The sequence below is a fragment of the Tamandua tetradactyla genome, chromosome 14 (genome assembly GCF_023851605.1).
Source record: "Tamandua tetradactyla isolate mTamTet1 chromosome 14, mTamTet1.pri, whole genome shotgun sequence".
NCBI lineage: Eukaryota > Metazoa > Chordata > Mammalia > Pilosa > Myrmecophagidae > Tamandua > Tamandua tetradactyla.
The window spans coordinates 64,022,211-64,034,825 of record NC_135340.1 but is presented as its reverse complement, the minus strand read 5'-3'; the positions used below and the strand labels follow the sequence as shown (position 1 = coordinate 64,034,825).

Genomic DNA, 12,615 nt, shown 5'->3' with positions numbered 1-12,615 from the left:
TTGTATGTAGTAGATTGTTTTTCTCTTGCCGCTTTCAGGATTTTCTGCTTCTCTTCAACATTTAACAGGCTGATTAGTATGTGTTGGCCTGTACAGTCTCTCTATGCCTTCTAGTCTTTCCAATACTGCTGTACTCTTGAAAAAATTCAGGAGTGAAGTTTGAGGTAGGTATGTGGAAAGACTGTTTGACTGACTCATTTGTTTCTGCATTTGGATTTCTTTCAGAGTCTAGTTTGTCTTCCCAGCTCATGCTGACACTTAATGCCCAGCTTATTTCTCTTCACCTCTGCAAAGTTATTCCACCATGGCAGGCCATCTCTTCCAGCTACGAACACGCAGACTGGGAAGTCTCTGCCAGGTAAGGAAGTTGCTGCAGCTTTATGATCACCTATAGAGGACAAATTTATTTATATTCAACATATATTTTAAACAGTATTAAAGATATGAAATATTCTTTTCAACCTCAAATGTGTAATTACTTTTTTAAAACAGGGCCTAGTGATTTTGTAATCTCAGCCATTTTAGTTGATATGAGATATGTTTTTTAATAAATAAAAATGTAATCCAGTCTTTTCAGCCATGTCAGATTATTGGAGTGTTAAATTCTGAATTTCTCTTATTTTTTCCACTGTTTTTTTTACTCTCTAGAAATGTTTTTATCATTTTTCCAATACCTACACATTTCTCTCACACTCATCTTTTAATTTTTCATTAATTCATGCATACTGCAATTACTTATTATGCACTGTGTGTGAGCTGGACACTGAAATTTTAACAATTAAGGAGTGATTGCACCATACTTTCTATCCTTATGGAGGTACAAATCTGCTGTGTGTGATTATAGGAAAACTATTTGGGGATCAAGGAAGGCCTCATAGAAAAAGTGACTTTCATTCTGATTTTTGAAGTAAGAGTAAATAAGGCCTAAAAGAGACTGGAGAGAGAGAGTTTGGGATAGTGGACCTTCTTAGCAGAAAGAAGAATGTGTAGAAAGTCTCTAAGGCAAGGCTGAGCAAGGTGTGGTCTCAGAATTAATTTGTCTAATGGAAAAATACCTTTTCAACTCATGAAGAAACTATATTAATAAAATGAGATCACTACCTATTAGGCTAGGACATCCAAATATTTTAATTATTTAAATGATCACTAGTGTGGCTTTCTTAAACACTTTATAAGAAAGAAGAGTTTATTATATTTTTTGCTCTGGATTTATTGTAGATATTATACAAGATAGCCCAGTATGTCTTGGAACTTTTGTAAGAATTTGAAATGAGGACATTTAGCAAGATTCATATAGAGTGTTTTGCTAGGGGGCTGTCATGGTCAGGTTCATGTGTCAATTTGGCCAAGTGGTGGTACCTATTTGTCTGCTTGGGCAAGTGCTGGCCTGTGTTTTGCTATAAGGACATTACCTAGAATTAAATCATGACCACATCATCTACATCCACAGCTGATTCCATTTGTAATCAGCCAAGGGGAATGTCCTCTTTAATGAGTGATGCTTAATCTAATCACTGGAAGCCTTTTAAGGAGGATTCAGAATAGACAGGTTCTCTTCCTGCTTCAGCTGATGAGCCTTTCCTGTGGAGTTCATCCAGACCCTCCATCAGAATTGTCAGCTTCACAGCCTGCCCTACAGATTTTGGAATCTACATTCCCATGGTTACATGAGACACTTTTATAAATTTTATATTTATGAATATTTCCTGTTGATTCTGTTTCTCTAGAGAACCCTAACTAGTACAACTTGGTACCAGGAATATTTCTTAAGAAACAGGATCTTAAAAATGGACTCAAAAGCACTAAGGACTCTGATTCCCATAATCAGAATGACATTGCCAGTCCATGGAGTGAGTTGGTAAAAGAGATAGTTAAAATATTACCACTTGATTCTTATAATGCTTCACTTGGGTGAAACCAGGCTCTGGGGGATAATGTTTTTGGCATCTTTATGGAGTTTTGTGGAAATAGTAAGTATAGAGATGTTGGATGGTTGTTGTACATTATGTACATTAATGTGTACATTAATATTCAAAATGTATATACATTAATGAGTGAAAGGGATGGGCTTAAGGATTCATTATGTACATAATGGGTTTTCATGTTTGAAGGCTTCAAACAAGAAGCTTAAGTGCTATCTGACAGATGTAGACGTTTCTGTGAGTATCCTGAAGGAAAATCTTATTTCCTGTAGCCATAGACTTGCGATCTCTGAAAATCAGACTCAGAATCTTGCAACTTTACAACATAAATTGAAATCTCAGTCTTGCATGGTGTCTGCTGTTAAAGTGAGGGCATTGATTGGAAAGGAGTGGGAACCTGAAAAATGGGATCGTGACATATGGATTGATAATTATGTCAGTGGAGAGGTTGAAACCCTAGGTCATGCTGCGTCTTCTCTAGATAACCCTGTAATAGTCTGCCCTGAGAACATAGCCACCCCATTTCCAGTCTGCTTTGAGGAGTTGACCATGCAAACTCTACCTGAAGGGATTAGCCATAGAGTGATTAATCCTGTTTCACCAGGTAAAACTGCAAATGAATGCCCTGAAGCAAATGGCTTGGAAGTTATTTCTAATTCTTTTCATGACCCCACCACCACCACCACCCTCATTTCTTCCAGACCTATAACTAGACTAAAGTCCAAACAGGCCCCTAAAGGTGAGGTGCAAATCACACATGAGGAGGTACATTATACTCCAAAAGAACTGTGTGAGTTTTCTAATTTATATAGACAGAAATCAGGGGAATATGTGTGGCAATGGATTTTAAGGGTATGGGATAATGGTGGGAGGAATATAAGGCTGGATCAGGCTGAATTTATTGATATGGGACCACTGAGCAGAGATTCTGCATTTAATGTTATAGCTTGAGGGGTTAGAAAAAGCATTAACAGTTTGTTTGGATGATTGGCTGAAACATGGATCAAAAGGTGACCAACATTATCTGAGATTTTGAAATTCCAGAACTGCCCTGGTATAATGTAGATGAGGGGATCCAGAGGCTTAGAGAGATTGGAATGTTAGAGTGGATTTATCATGCAAAGCCTACTCTTACAACCCAGAAATATCCAGAGCATACCCCTTTTACCAGAACAGTAAGAAATAAATTTGTGAGACTAGCACCATCATTGCTGAAGAGCTCTGTAGTTGCACTTCTCTGTAGGTCAGATATTACTGTAGGAACTGCTGAAACTGAGCCGGAATCCTTAAACACAATGGGGATGACTGGATCCCGAGTTGGCAGAAGCCAAGTGGCAACACTTAATCGCCAAAGAAAGGGTGGACGTGGATATTATAAGATAGCAAACTCAATGCAGGAGTCAAAATAATCTTGACTCTCAAAGATTTGTAGCAATGGCTAGTAAATCATGGGGTATCTAGAAATACAATAGATGGTCAGTCTACTAAATTCTTGCTTGAGCTATATAAACAGAAGAGTTCTAGGTCAAGTGAACAGAAGTCTAACTTGAATTACAAAAACACAGAGTCACGGCCCCTTAATCAATTTCCAGACTTAAGATAGTTTACAGACCCAGAGCCCCTTGAATGAAGGGGAGGCCAGATCCCTTTGGTGGAGAACCCTGTTGCACTGCCACAAATTTATACTGTTAATCTTCCACCAGGCCTTCCCCAAGGAGCCTGACAGCCTTTTACAAGGGTAATTGTGCATTGGGGAAAAGGAAATGACCAGATAGTTCATGGATTATTAGAAACTGGTCAGAAGTGACATTAATTCCAGGGAACCCAAAACGTCACTCTGGTCCACCAGTCAGAGTGGGGGCTTATGGAGGCCAGGTGATCAATGGAGTTTTAGCTCAGGTCCATCTCACAGTAGGGCCCTGGACCCATTCTGTAGTTATTTCCCCAGTTCCAGAATGCATAATTGGAATAGACATACTGAGCAACTGGCAGAATACCCACATTGACTCCCTAACTTGTAAAGTGAGGACTCTTATGGTGAGAAAGGCCAAGTGGAAGCCACTAGAACTGCCCCTACCTAGAAAAATAGTAAATCAGAAGCAATACTGAATTCCTGGAGGGATTGCAGAGGTTACTGCCACCCTTAAGGATTTGAAGGATGCAGGGGTGGTGATTCCCACCACACCCCCATACAACTCTCCTATTTGTCCTGTGCAGAAAACAAATGGGTCTTGGAGGATGACAGTGGATTATCATAAACTCAACCAGGTGGTAACTCCAATTGCAGCTGCTGTTGTGTATGTGGTATCATTGCTTGAGCAAATCAGTACATCCCCTGGTATCTGGTATGCAGCTATTGATCTGGCAAATGCTTTTTTCTCAATAGCTGTTAGTAAGGACCACCAGAAACAGTTTGCTTTCAGCTGGCAAGGTCAGTGATATACTTTCACTGTCCTACGTCAGGGGTATATCAACTCTCTAGACCTATGTCATAATCTTGTCCACAGGTACTTTGATCATTTCTCCTTCCCACAAGATATCACACTGGTCCTTTATATTGATGATATCATGGGGATTGGATCTAGTGAATAAGAAGTAGCAACTATTCTAGACTTACTGGTAAGGCATTTGCTGTCAGAGGATGGGAGATAAATCCAACAAAAATACAGGGCCTTCCACCTCAGTGAAATTTCTAGGTGTTCAGTGGTGTGGGGCATGTTGAGATATCCTCTGTAAGGTGAAGGATAAGTTGCTGCATCTGGCCCCTCCTACAACCAAAAAAGAGGCATAAAACCTAGTTGGTCTCTTTGGATTTCACCACGACATGTTCCTCATTTGGGTGTGCTACTCCAGCCCATTTATCAAGTGACCAAAAGTTGCTAATTTTGAGTAGGAACCTAAACAAGAGGAGGCTCTGTGACAGATCCAGGCTACTATACAAGCTGTTCTGCCATGTCGACCAATGATCCAGAAGATCCAATGGTGCTGGAAGTGTCAGTGGCAAATAAAGATGCTGTTTGGAGCCTTCGGCAGGTCCCTATAGGAGAATCACAACACAGACCCTTAGGATTTTGGAGCAAAGCCTTACCATCTGCTGCAGATAACTACTCTCCTTTTGAGAAACAGCTTTTGGCCTGCTACTGAGCCTTAGTAGAGACGGAACACTTAACCTTGGGCCATCAAGTTACCATGAGACCTGAATTGCCTATCATGAGATGAGTGTTGTCTGACCCACCAAGCCAAAAAGTTGGGCATGTGCAGCAGCACTCCATCATAAAATGGAAATGGTATATATGAGGTAGGGCCAAAGCAGGTCCTGAAGGCACAATAAGTTACATGAGGGATGGGCCAAATGCCCATGGTCTCCTCTCCTGCCACATTAACTTCTCTATGGCCTCTTGGGGAGTTCCTTACAGCAAATTGACTGAGGAAGAGAAAACTTGGGCCTGGTTTACAGATGGTTCAGCACAATATGCAGGTACCACCTGAAAGTGGACAGCTGCAGCACTACAACCCCTTTCTGGGGTGTCCTTGAAGGACAGTGGTGAGGGAAATCCTCCCAGTGGGCAGAACTTCGAACAGTGCACCTGGTTGTTCATTTTGCTTAGAAGGAAAACTGGCCAGAGGTGCGTTTGTGTACTGATTCATGGGCTGTTGCTAATGGTTTGACTGGATGGTTAGGAACTTGAAAAGACCATAATTGGAAAATTGGTGACAAAGAGGTCTGGGAAAGAAGTATGTGGATAGACCTCTCTGAGTGGGCTAAAAACATGAAGATATTTGTGTCCCATGTGACTGTGCACCAGAGGGTGACTTCAGCAGAGGAAGGTTTTAATAATCAAGTGGATAAGATGACCCGTTCTGTGGATACAAGTCAGCCTCTTTCCCCAGCAATTCCTGTCATTGCCCAATGGGCTCATGAACAAAGTGGCCATGGTGGAAGGGATGGAGGTTATGCATGGGCTCAGCAACATGGACTTCCACTCACCAAGGCTGACCTGGCTACAGCCACTGCTGAGTGCCCAATCTGCCAGCAGCAAAGACCCACACTCAGCCCCCGATATGGCACTGTTACCCGAGGTGACCAGCCAGCTACATGTTGGCAGATTGATTACAATTGGACCACTACCTTCATGGAAGGGGCAGCGATTTGTTCTAACTGAAATAGGCACATATTCTGGATATGGGTTTGCTTTCCCTGCATGCAATGCTTCTGCCAGAACTACCATCCGTGGGCTTACAGAATGCCTTCTCTGTCATCATGGTATTTCATACAGCATTGCTTCTGATCAGGGAACATACTTCACAGCAAATGAAGTGCAGGAATGGGCACATGCTCATGAAATTCTCTGGTCTTACCATGTTCTCCATCATTCAGAAGCCTCAATTCAGAAAAAGAAATAAAAAGAAAACATAAAAAAAATTCATACATACCACACCTCTTACCCCTCCCTTTCATTGATCATTAGCATTTCAATATACTAAATTTATTTTAACATTTGTTCCCCCTATTATTATTTATTTTTAATCCATATGTTTTACTCATCTGTCCATAAGGTAGATAAAAGAAACATCAGACACGAGGTTTTCACAATTACACAGTCATGTTGTAAAAGCTATATCATTATACAATCATCGTCAAGAAACATGGCTACTGGAACACAGCTCTACACTTTCAGGCAGTTCCCTCCAGCCTCTCTTACTCCTTAACTAAAAAGGTGATAACTATTTAATGGATAAGAATAACCTTCAGGATAACCTCTAGACTCTGTTCAGAATCTCTCAGCCATTGATGCTTTATTTTGTTTCATTTTTCTCTTCACCCTTTCAGTTGAAAAGTTTTTCTCAATCCCTTGGTGCTGAGTCCCAGCTCATTCTAGGATTTCTGTCCCATGTTGCCAGGAAGGTCCACACCCCTGGGAGTCATGTCCCATGTAGAGAGGGGGAGGGCATGAGTTTGCTTGTTGTGTTGGCTGAGAGAGAGAGGCCATATCTGAGCAACAAAAGAGGTTCTCTTGGGGGTGACTCTTAAGCCTAATTTTAAGTAGGCTTAGCCTATCCTTTGCGGGGTTAAGTTTCATATGAGCAAACCTTAAGATTGAGGGCTCAGCCTATTGCTTTGGTTGTCCCCACTGCTTGTGAGAATCTCAAGAATCCTCCATTAGGGAAGTTGAATTTTCCCCCTTTCTCACCATTCCCCCAATGAGACTTTGCAAATACTTTTTTATTCACTGTTCAAATCCTTCTGGGTATTTTTCGAGGCATCATTCTGAACAAACCTACAAAATCACATGTCCTACTCAGGGTTCCATGTACTTATGGTGCTCAATTAGGTTGTCCGCATAAGTTTTTGGACTCTACATTCCCACTGTTATATAAGACACTTTTATAAATTTTATATTTATGAATATTTTCTGTCTATTATGTTTCTCTAGAGAACTCTATCTAATAGAAGGCCTGTGAATAAGAGGGAAACCTTTTTACAGAATTTTTTTGGTGGCTCAGAATTCAAACATATATCTCTGATCCTTTAAAAAGCACAGTGACTTTACAAAGTGAATTCTTTTACAGTGCCTTACAAGTCTGAAAATTATAACTTTAGTCCAGTATCACATTTTATTTAAGTAAATTATGTATAAGCATTATAAATGATCTGCATTTATGTCAATGAACAATGTTGATTTCACTTCAATAGAAAATGCAAGAACCTCCAAAGACCCTTGAAGAATTCTTAAAGTTTCAAAATTGGGTGAGTAGAGCAGTGAATTTTATGTGATAATACTTCTTTTAAAAATATCAGTTATGGAGATGTGCAGTGCTTAGGAAAAGACTTTTGAACTAGAAATTTGATAAATACAGCTCAATGTGGGAAGTTTATAAATGTTTATTTCCTTTCAGTAGGGTCTATTTTGTTGCCATTCCATCTTGTCAACATTCTGTTCTCCTTTTTATATTAAAAAAATTCAAGTCCTATATCTTGTCAGAAGAATTACGTAGGCATTTCTATATAATTGTTCTATGATTATAAGATTTTTTCATATAGTTCTACTTCAAGGAATCTCACATTTGCATTTACTTAACTCATTTATCTATGCATCACAGCTGAAATTCACAGGTAATTTGTAGAAGTATTCTGTCAATATTCCTTGGTTATTGAATCAGAGTAAAATATTAAAAATGTGCTTTCATGTTGAAGGTTCCAGTTCCCATTGTTATATATAACTAAGGACTTCTAGAGTTATTTGGCTTGGTAGGACTTTTCCCTTGAGTCTTGTACTTGCAGTTCTGAAGGAGAGGTTTTTTTGTGCATTGAGGAATCTCATGTAAGGGCTAGCATAAAGATGTCAATATAGAAGATAGAAAAGAAGACCTTTCCTTTTTATGAGATCTGTGTATGTGTATGTATATTTGTCATGGATTAGAATATAAATAACTTGTGTCTATTTATGTTTGATATATACAGAATTTGCTATGGCTAAACTATTGACAAATGTGGTTTCAGAAATATCTATTTTTAAAATCTATTTTATGTTGTTATATTTTTTTAAACAAAATTTTTTTCCTCCAGTGTTTTGGGTAATGTTCTAGTTTGCTAACTGCTGGAATGCAATATACCAGAAATGGAATGGCTTTTAAAAAGGGTAATTTAATAAGTTGCTAGTTTACAGTTCTAAGGCTGACAAAATGACCCAATTAAAGCAAGTCTATAGAAATGTCCAATTTAAGGCATCCAGGGAAAGATACCTTGATTCAAGAAGGTCGATAAAGTTCAGGGTTTCTCTCTCAAGTGGAAAGGCACATGACGGACACAGTTAGGATTTCTTTCTTGCTGTAAGGGCACATGGTGATCACAGCATCCTCTGCTAGCTTTCTCTCCAACTCCCTAAGAGGATTTTTTCCTTCTTCATCTTCAAAAGTCGCTGACTAGTGGACTCTCTGCTTCTTGGTTCTGTGGTGTTCTTTGTTATGGTTTTCTCTGTTGTAGGTCTTCTCTGCTCTCTCTGAATCTCCTGCATTCTCCAAAATGTTTCCTCCTGCATTCTACAAAATGTTTTCATTTTGTAAACTAATTTGTAAACTAATCAAGACCCACCTGGAATGGGTATAGACATGTCTCCACCTAATCCAGCTTAACAACCACTCTTGGTTGAGTCACATCTCCACGGAAATAATCTAATTAAAATTTCATACATACAGTACTGAATAGGGATTAGAAGAAGCCATTGCTCCCACAAGGCTGATTAGGATTAAGACATGGCTTTTTCTAGGGTACATAAACCTTTTCAAATCAGCACAGGTAAGGACAGGATTTTCTTTAGGAACAATTAGAAAATGAAAATATCCCTAGTTCATTCAAGTTATTTCAGTTGCTGTGGCAGAACCAAATATCCTGAAGTGCTTTTAGAATAAGTTCTTTTGCACCTATTTTGTTTTAAGTAACGGTGCAAATGCACTGCAACCTAATGACAATGTTTGAGATTTTTTAATATCAAAGGGAAAGGATTACAGTTAAAATTAAGCCAGATTCAACAATAATTATGGAGACTGTTAGTCTACACCATAATACATGTTTGAGGGCTATAATTTTTAATGAAACTTTGTTTATTTTTGGATTATACTAATCAAATCTGGATGAGAGGTTTATTCCTGTCATATCAAAGTGGTATAAAAGTGAAATCATGGCATGTCTTACTAATGGTATATATATATACACTAAAAAATAAATACAGTGTGTATTATTTATATACTTATGCCATTTTTTCACTTATGTTTTCTCTGTAGAGCTTTCATTATTGCCTGAATTTCCCAAACAAAAGATCCCTGCCCTTAGGGAGCTGTCATTCTTTTAGAAATGAGGCATATAATAAAAAAAAATGAATAAAATAAAAGAGAAATGGAAAATATATTCTAAATATATTATGGCCTCCTGGAAAGCCTATCTGTTTTAGTCTATTTTATTTTCTTCTTTACTTCTAAATATAAAAGAGAAGGTATCTGCATAGGAGTGTAGTGGTTAAGTAGAGAGACTCTAGCATCAAGTTGCCTGGGTTCAAGTCCTAGGTCTCTTACCAACTAGCATTTAGAACAGTACCTGGCACTTAAATGCCCACTAAATGTTAGCTATTAGGTCTGTCTTTGCCTTATAATTTATCCTTTATTACTTCATCTAAAGCCTTCACTTTTTGCCAGTTCCTACCATTTTTATTATCTTTCCCTTCTCTTTCTTTTTATATTTCTATGTCCCTTGGCATAGAAAAAAGTAGTTGACTACCTACTTACCTTCCCTAGGTCTGACTACAAAGTCTATTTTTCAGATGATATTTACAAAGGACATCAAGTTGAAGGCAAAATAAAAAGGTAAGAGACCTAGGACTTGAACCCAGGCAACTTGATGCTAGAGTCTCTCTACTTAACCACTACACTCCTATGCCGATACCTTCTCTTTTATATTTAGAAGTAAAGAAGAAAATAAAATAGACTAAAACAGATAGGCTTTCCAGGAGGCCATAAAAAGGAATAAGGAGGGAGAGTGTTTAGAGGAAGAAGGAAAGGGGAAAACCAATGAGATCTATCACAAGGTTATCATCTGGAATCTATTTAATTGCACAATCACAAAGAATCCAGTAAAAAGATCAGGGCTTATTTAAATATTATATATAATGGTTTGGGGACACCAATCTATCCTCTAATTACTTTGTATTATAGAGAAGGCAGATTCACAGAAGGTTGTAGAATTTCCTCATCTGCAGGATACTTTATCCACTTTATATTTCAATATTATAGGAACAATGATTGTGATATCTCAAGCCCATACATTTCTTAATGGTTGGTACCTATGTAAAATCTTTTCAAATTACATTTGCCTGTTCTACTTCCTCAATTCCCATAACATCAGTAGAACATGAACCATAAGGATTGTGTTTTCACATGCACCTCTCATTCCAAATTAATGCATTTGTCTTCAAGGATTTCATACTGTGATCTTATCTTGTGAAGTCTAAGTAATTTTTAACACATAATACCCATCTTTTGGTGCTAGAAAACTTCCCCAGGTGATTATGTGTTTCATTTAAGCTATATGCTTGTAAGAAGGCACTTATATGTCCAAGTGATATTATTTTTTTCTAGTGGCAAAGGGTCTAGATCCCTCTGGGTAAGTTTTCCAAGTTAAAAATTAGGTGTTATTCGGGTACTTGTTATCATTAGAAAGCACAATTCATAAGTAAAGGCATGCATGATGATTTTTGGAAGCTCTTAAAGGAATAAAAAGAGTAGTAGAATACAGACCAAGATAGGTCTGAAATTCCTTATCTGCAGACTTTAGATTTTTTCCCATTTATCTACACCTCTAGTGTCAGACCCTAAGCAGGATGAGAAGGGCATACACATAGGAGAGAAGATGGCAGCAGAGATGAGAGATTGGTTACATAAAAGGATTGATCAAATAATTAAATATATTAAAGATATTGGAAGCTAGGTTTTATGCAGCTGGAGCTGGTAAATATAATGCTGAAAAAGAAAAAACTACCATGTTTGAAATTGGAATTATAGGATCAGTGTGACTTATGGTTTTAAATACATAAAAGATATATAGATATAGATATAGGTATAGGTTTATATAAAAATGTATGCATGTGTTTGTGTGTATGTATATGTAATGCAGCTCTGTTTACTGAGAGGGCCCAGAAACAGCAGCATCCCAATGGCAATGAGCTTACCTAGCACCCAAATCTTAGCTTCTAAAGACCATTTTCCAAAAAATGAACAAGAAATGGCTGATTCCAGGTGTGAGACAGGAAAAGTACAAGATGAACCTTGAAACATCTAGTTATTGCCAAAAATCAAGGAATTAACCAAAGCATACGGGGATAGCAGAAAGACACAGAAACCAGCTTGAAATGGCTCTCACTGTCCAAATTGGCAATATTTTGTACATCAAAAATAAATGAGTGCGGGAGACCTGGGTTCGATTCCTGGACCATGCACCCAAAAACAATAAATACACAAAATAAATAAATAAATAATAAATGGGGGGAGGGGCAGTGCAAGTGGTAGAATTCTCATCTGCCATGCAGGAGACCGGGGTTCAATTCTGCATCCATGCACTCCCCAAAAAAACAAACAAACAAGCAGAACAAGCAAGCAAAAATATTCATCTAATGGTGCTGCAATAATGGGATGCTCACATGGAAAAAGAATGAAATGTGACGCCGCCATACAACACACAAAAATAAATAAATAAATAAATAAATAAATAAATAAATAAATAAATAAATAAATGATAGTACCAGATTATAACCCATTGAATGGAATAGGAAACCATAAATCCATAATAATATAAATAATTTAATAAATTAAAATTTTGAAAGGGAACAAAATTTACATTATTTCAAAATAACTTTGCACAGAAAATATTTATTAATTACAAGATTAAAAAATAACATTTCAGAAGAAAGGCCTGGCAAACATCACCTTTAATGATTAAAATCAACATTGTCAATAATGGGTCAAATTGAAATTGTGCACCATGGTATAGAATGTAATGGAAGAACCACAGAATCATTTCTGTTACATTCCTGCCCCCAAAGATATATAACATGATTCTAATTTTCATAAAATATTACATACCTAATTGAGGGGCATTCTACAAAATAACTTATGAAGTGTTAATAAAAGCCAAGGAAATATTGAG

At 37.7% G+C, this 12,615-nt stretch overlaps 1 protein-coding gene across 9 annotated transcripts in view; it reads left to right on the top strand.

The window, feature by feature from the left end:
- The window catches only part of FAM227B (family with sequence similarity 227 member B), a 310,848-nt gene that overhangs the window by 21,057 nt on the left and 277,176 nt on the right, over positions 1-12,615 (top strand). For all 9 annotated transcript variants that reach the window (XM_077127827.1, XM_077127829.1, XM_077127825.1 and 6 more), the window contains exons 2-3: positions 226-358; positions 7,618-7,671. In XM_077127827.1, coding sequence (XP_076983942.1) covers positions 305-358; positions 7,618-7,671 — 108 coding nt within the window. In that variant the 5' untranslated portion in view covers positions 226-304. The remainder of the gene's footprint in view (positions 1-225; positions 359-7,617; positions 7,672-12,615) is intronic.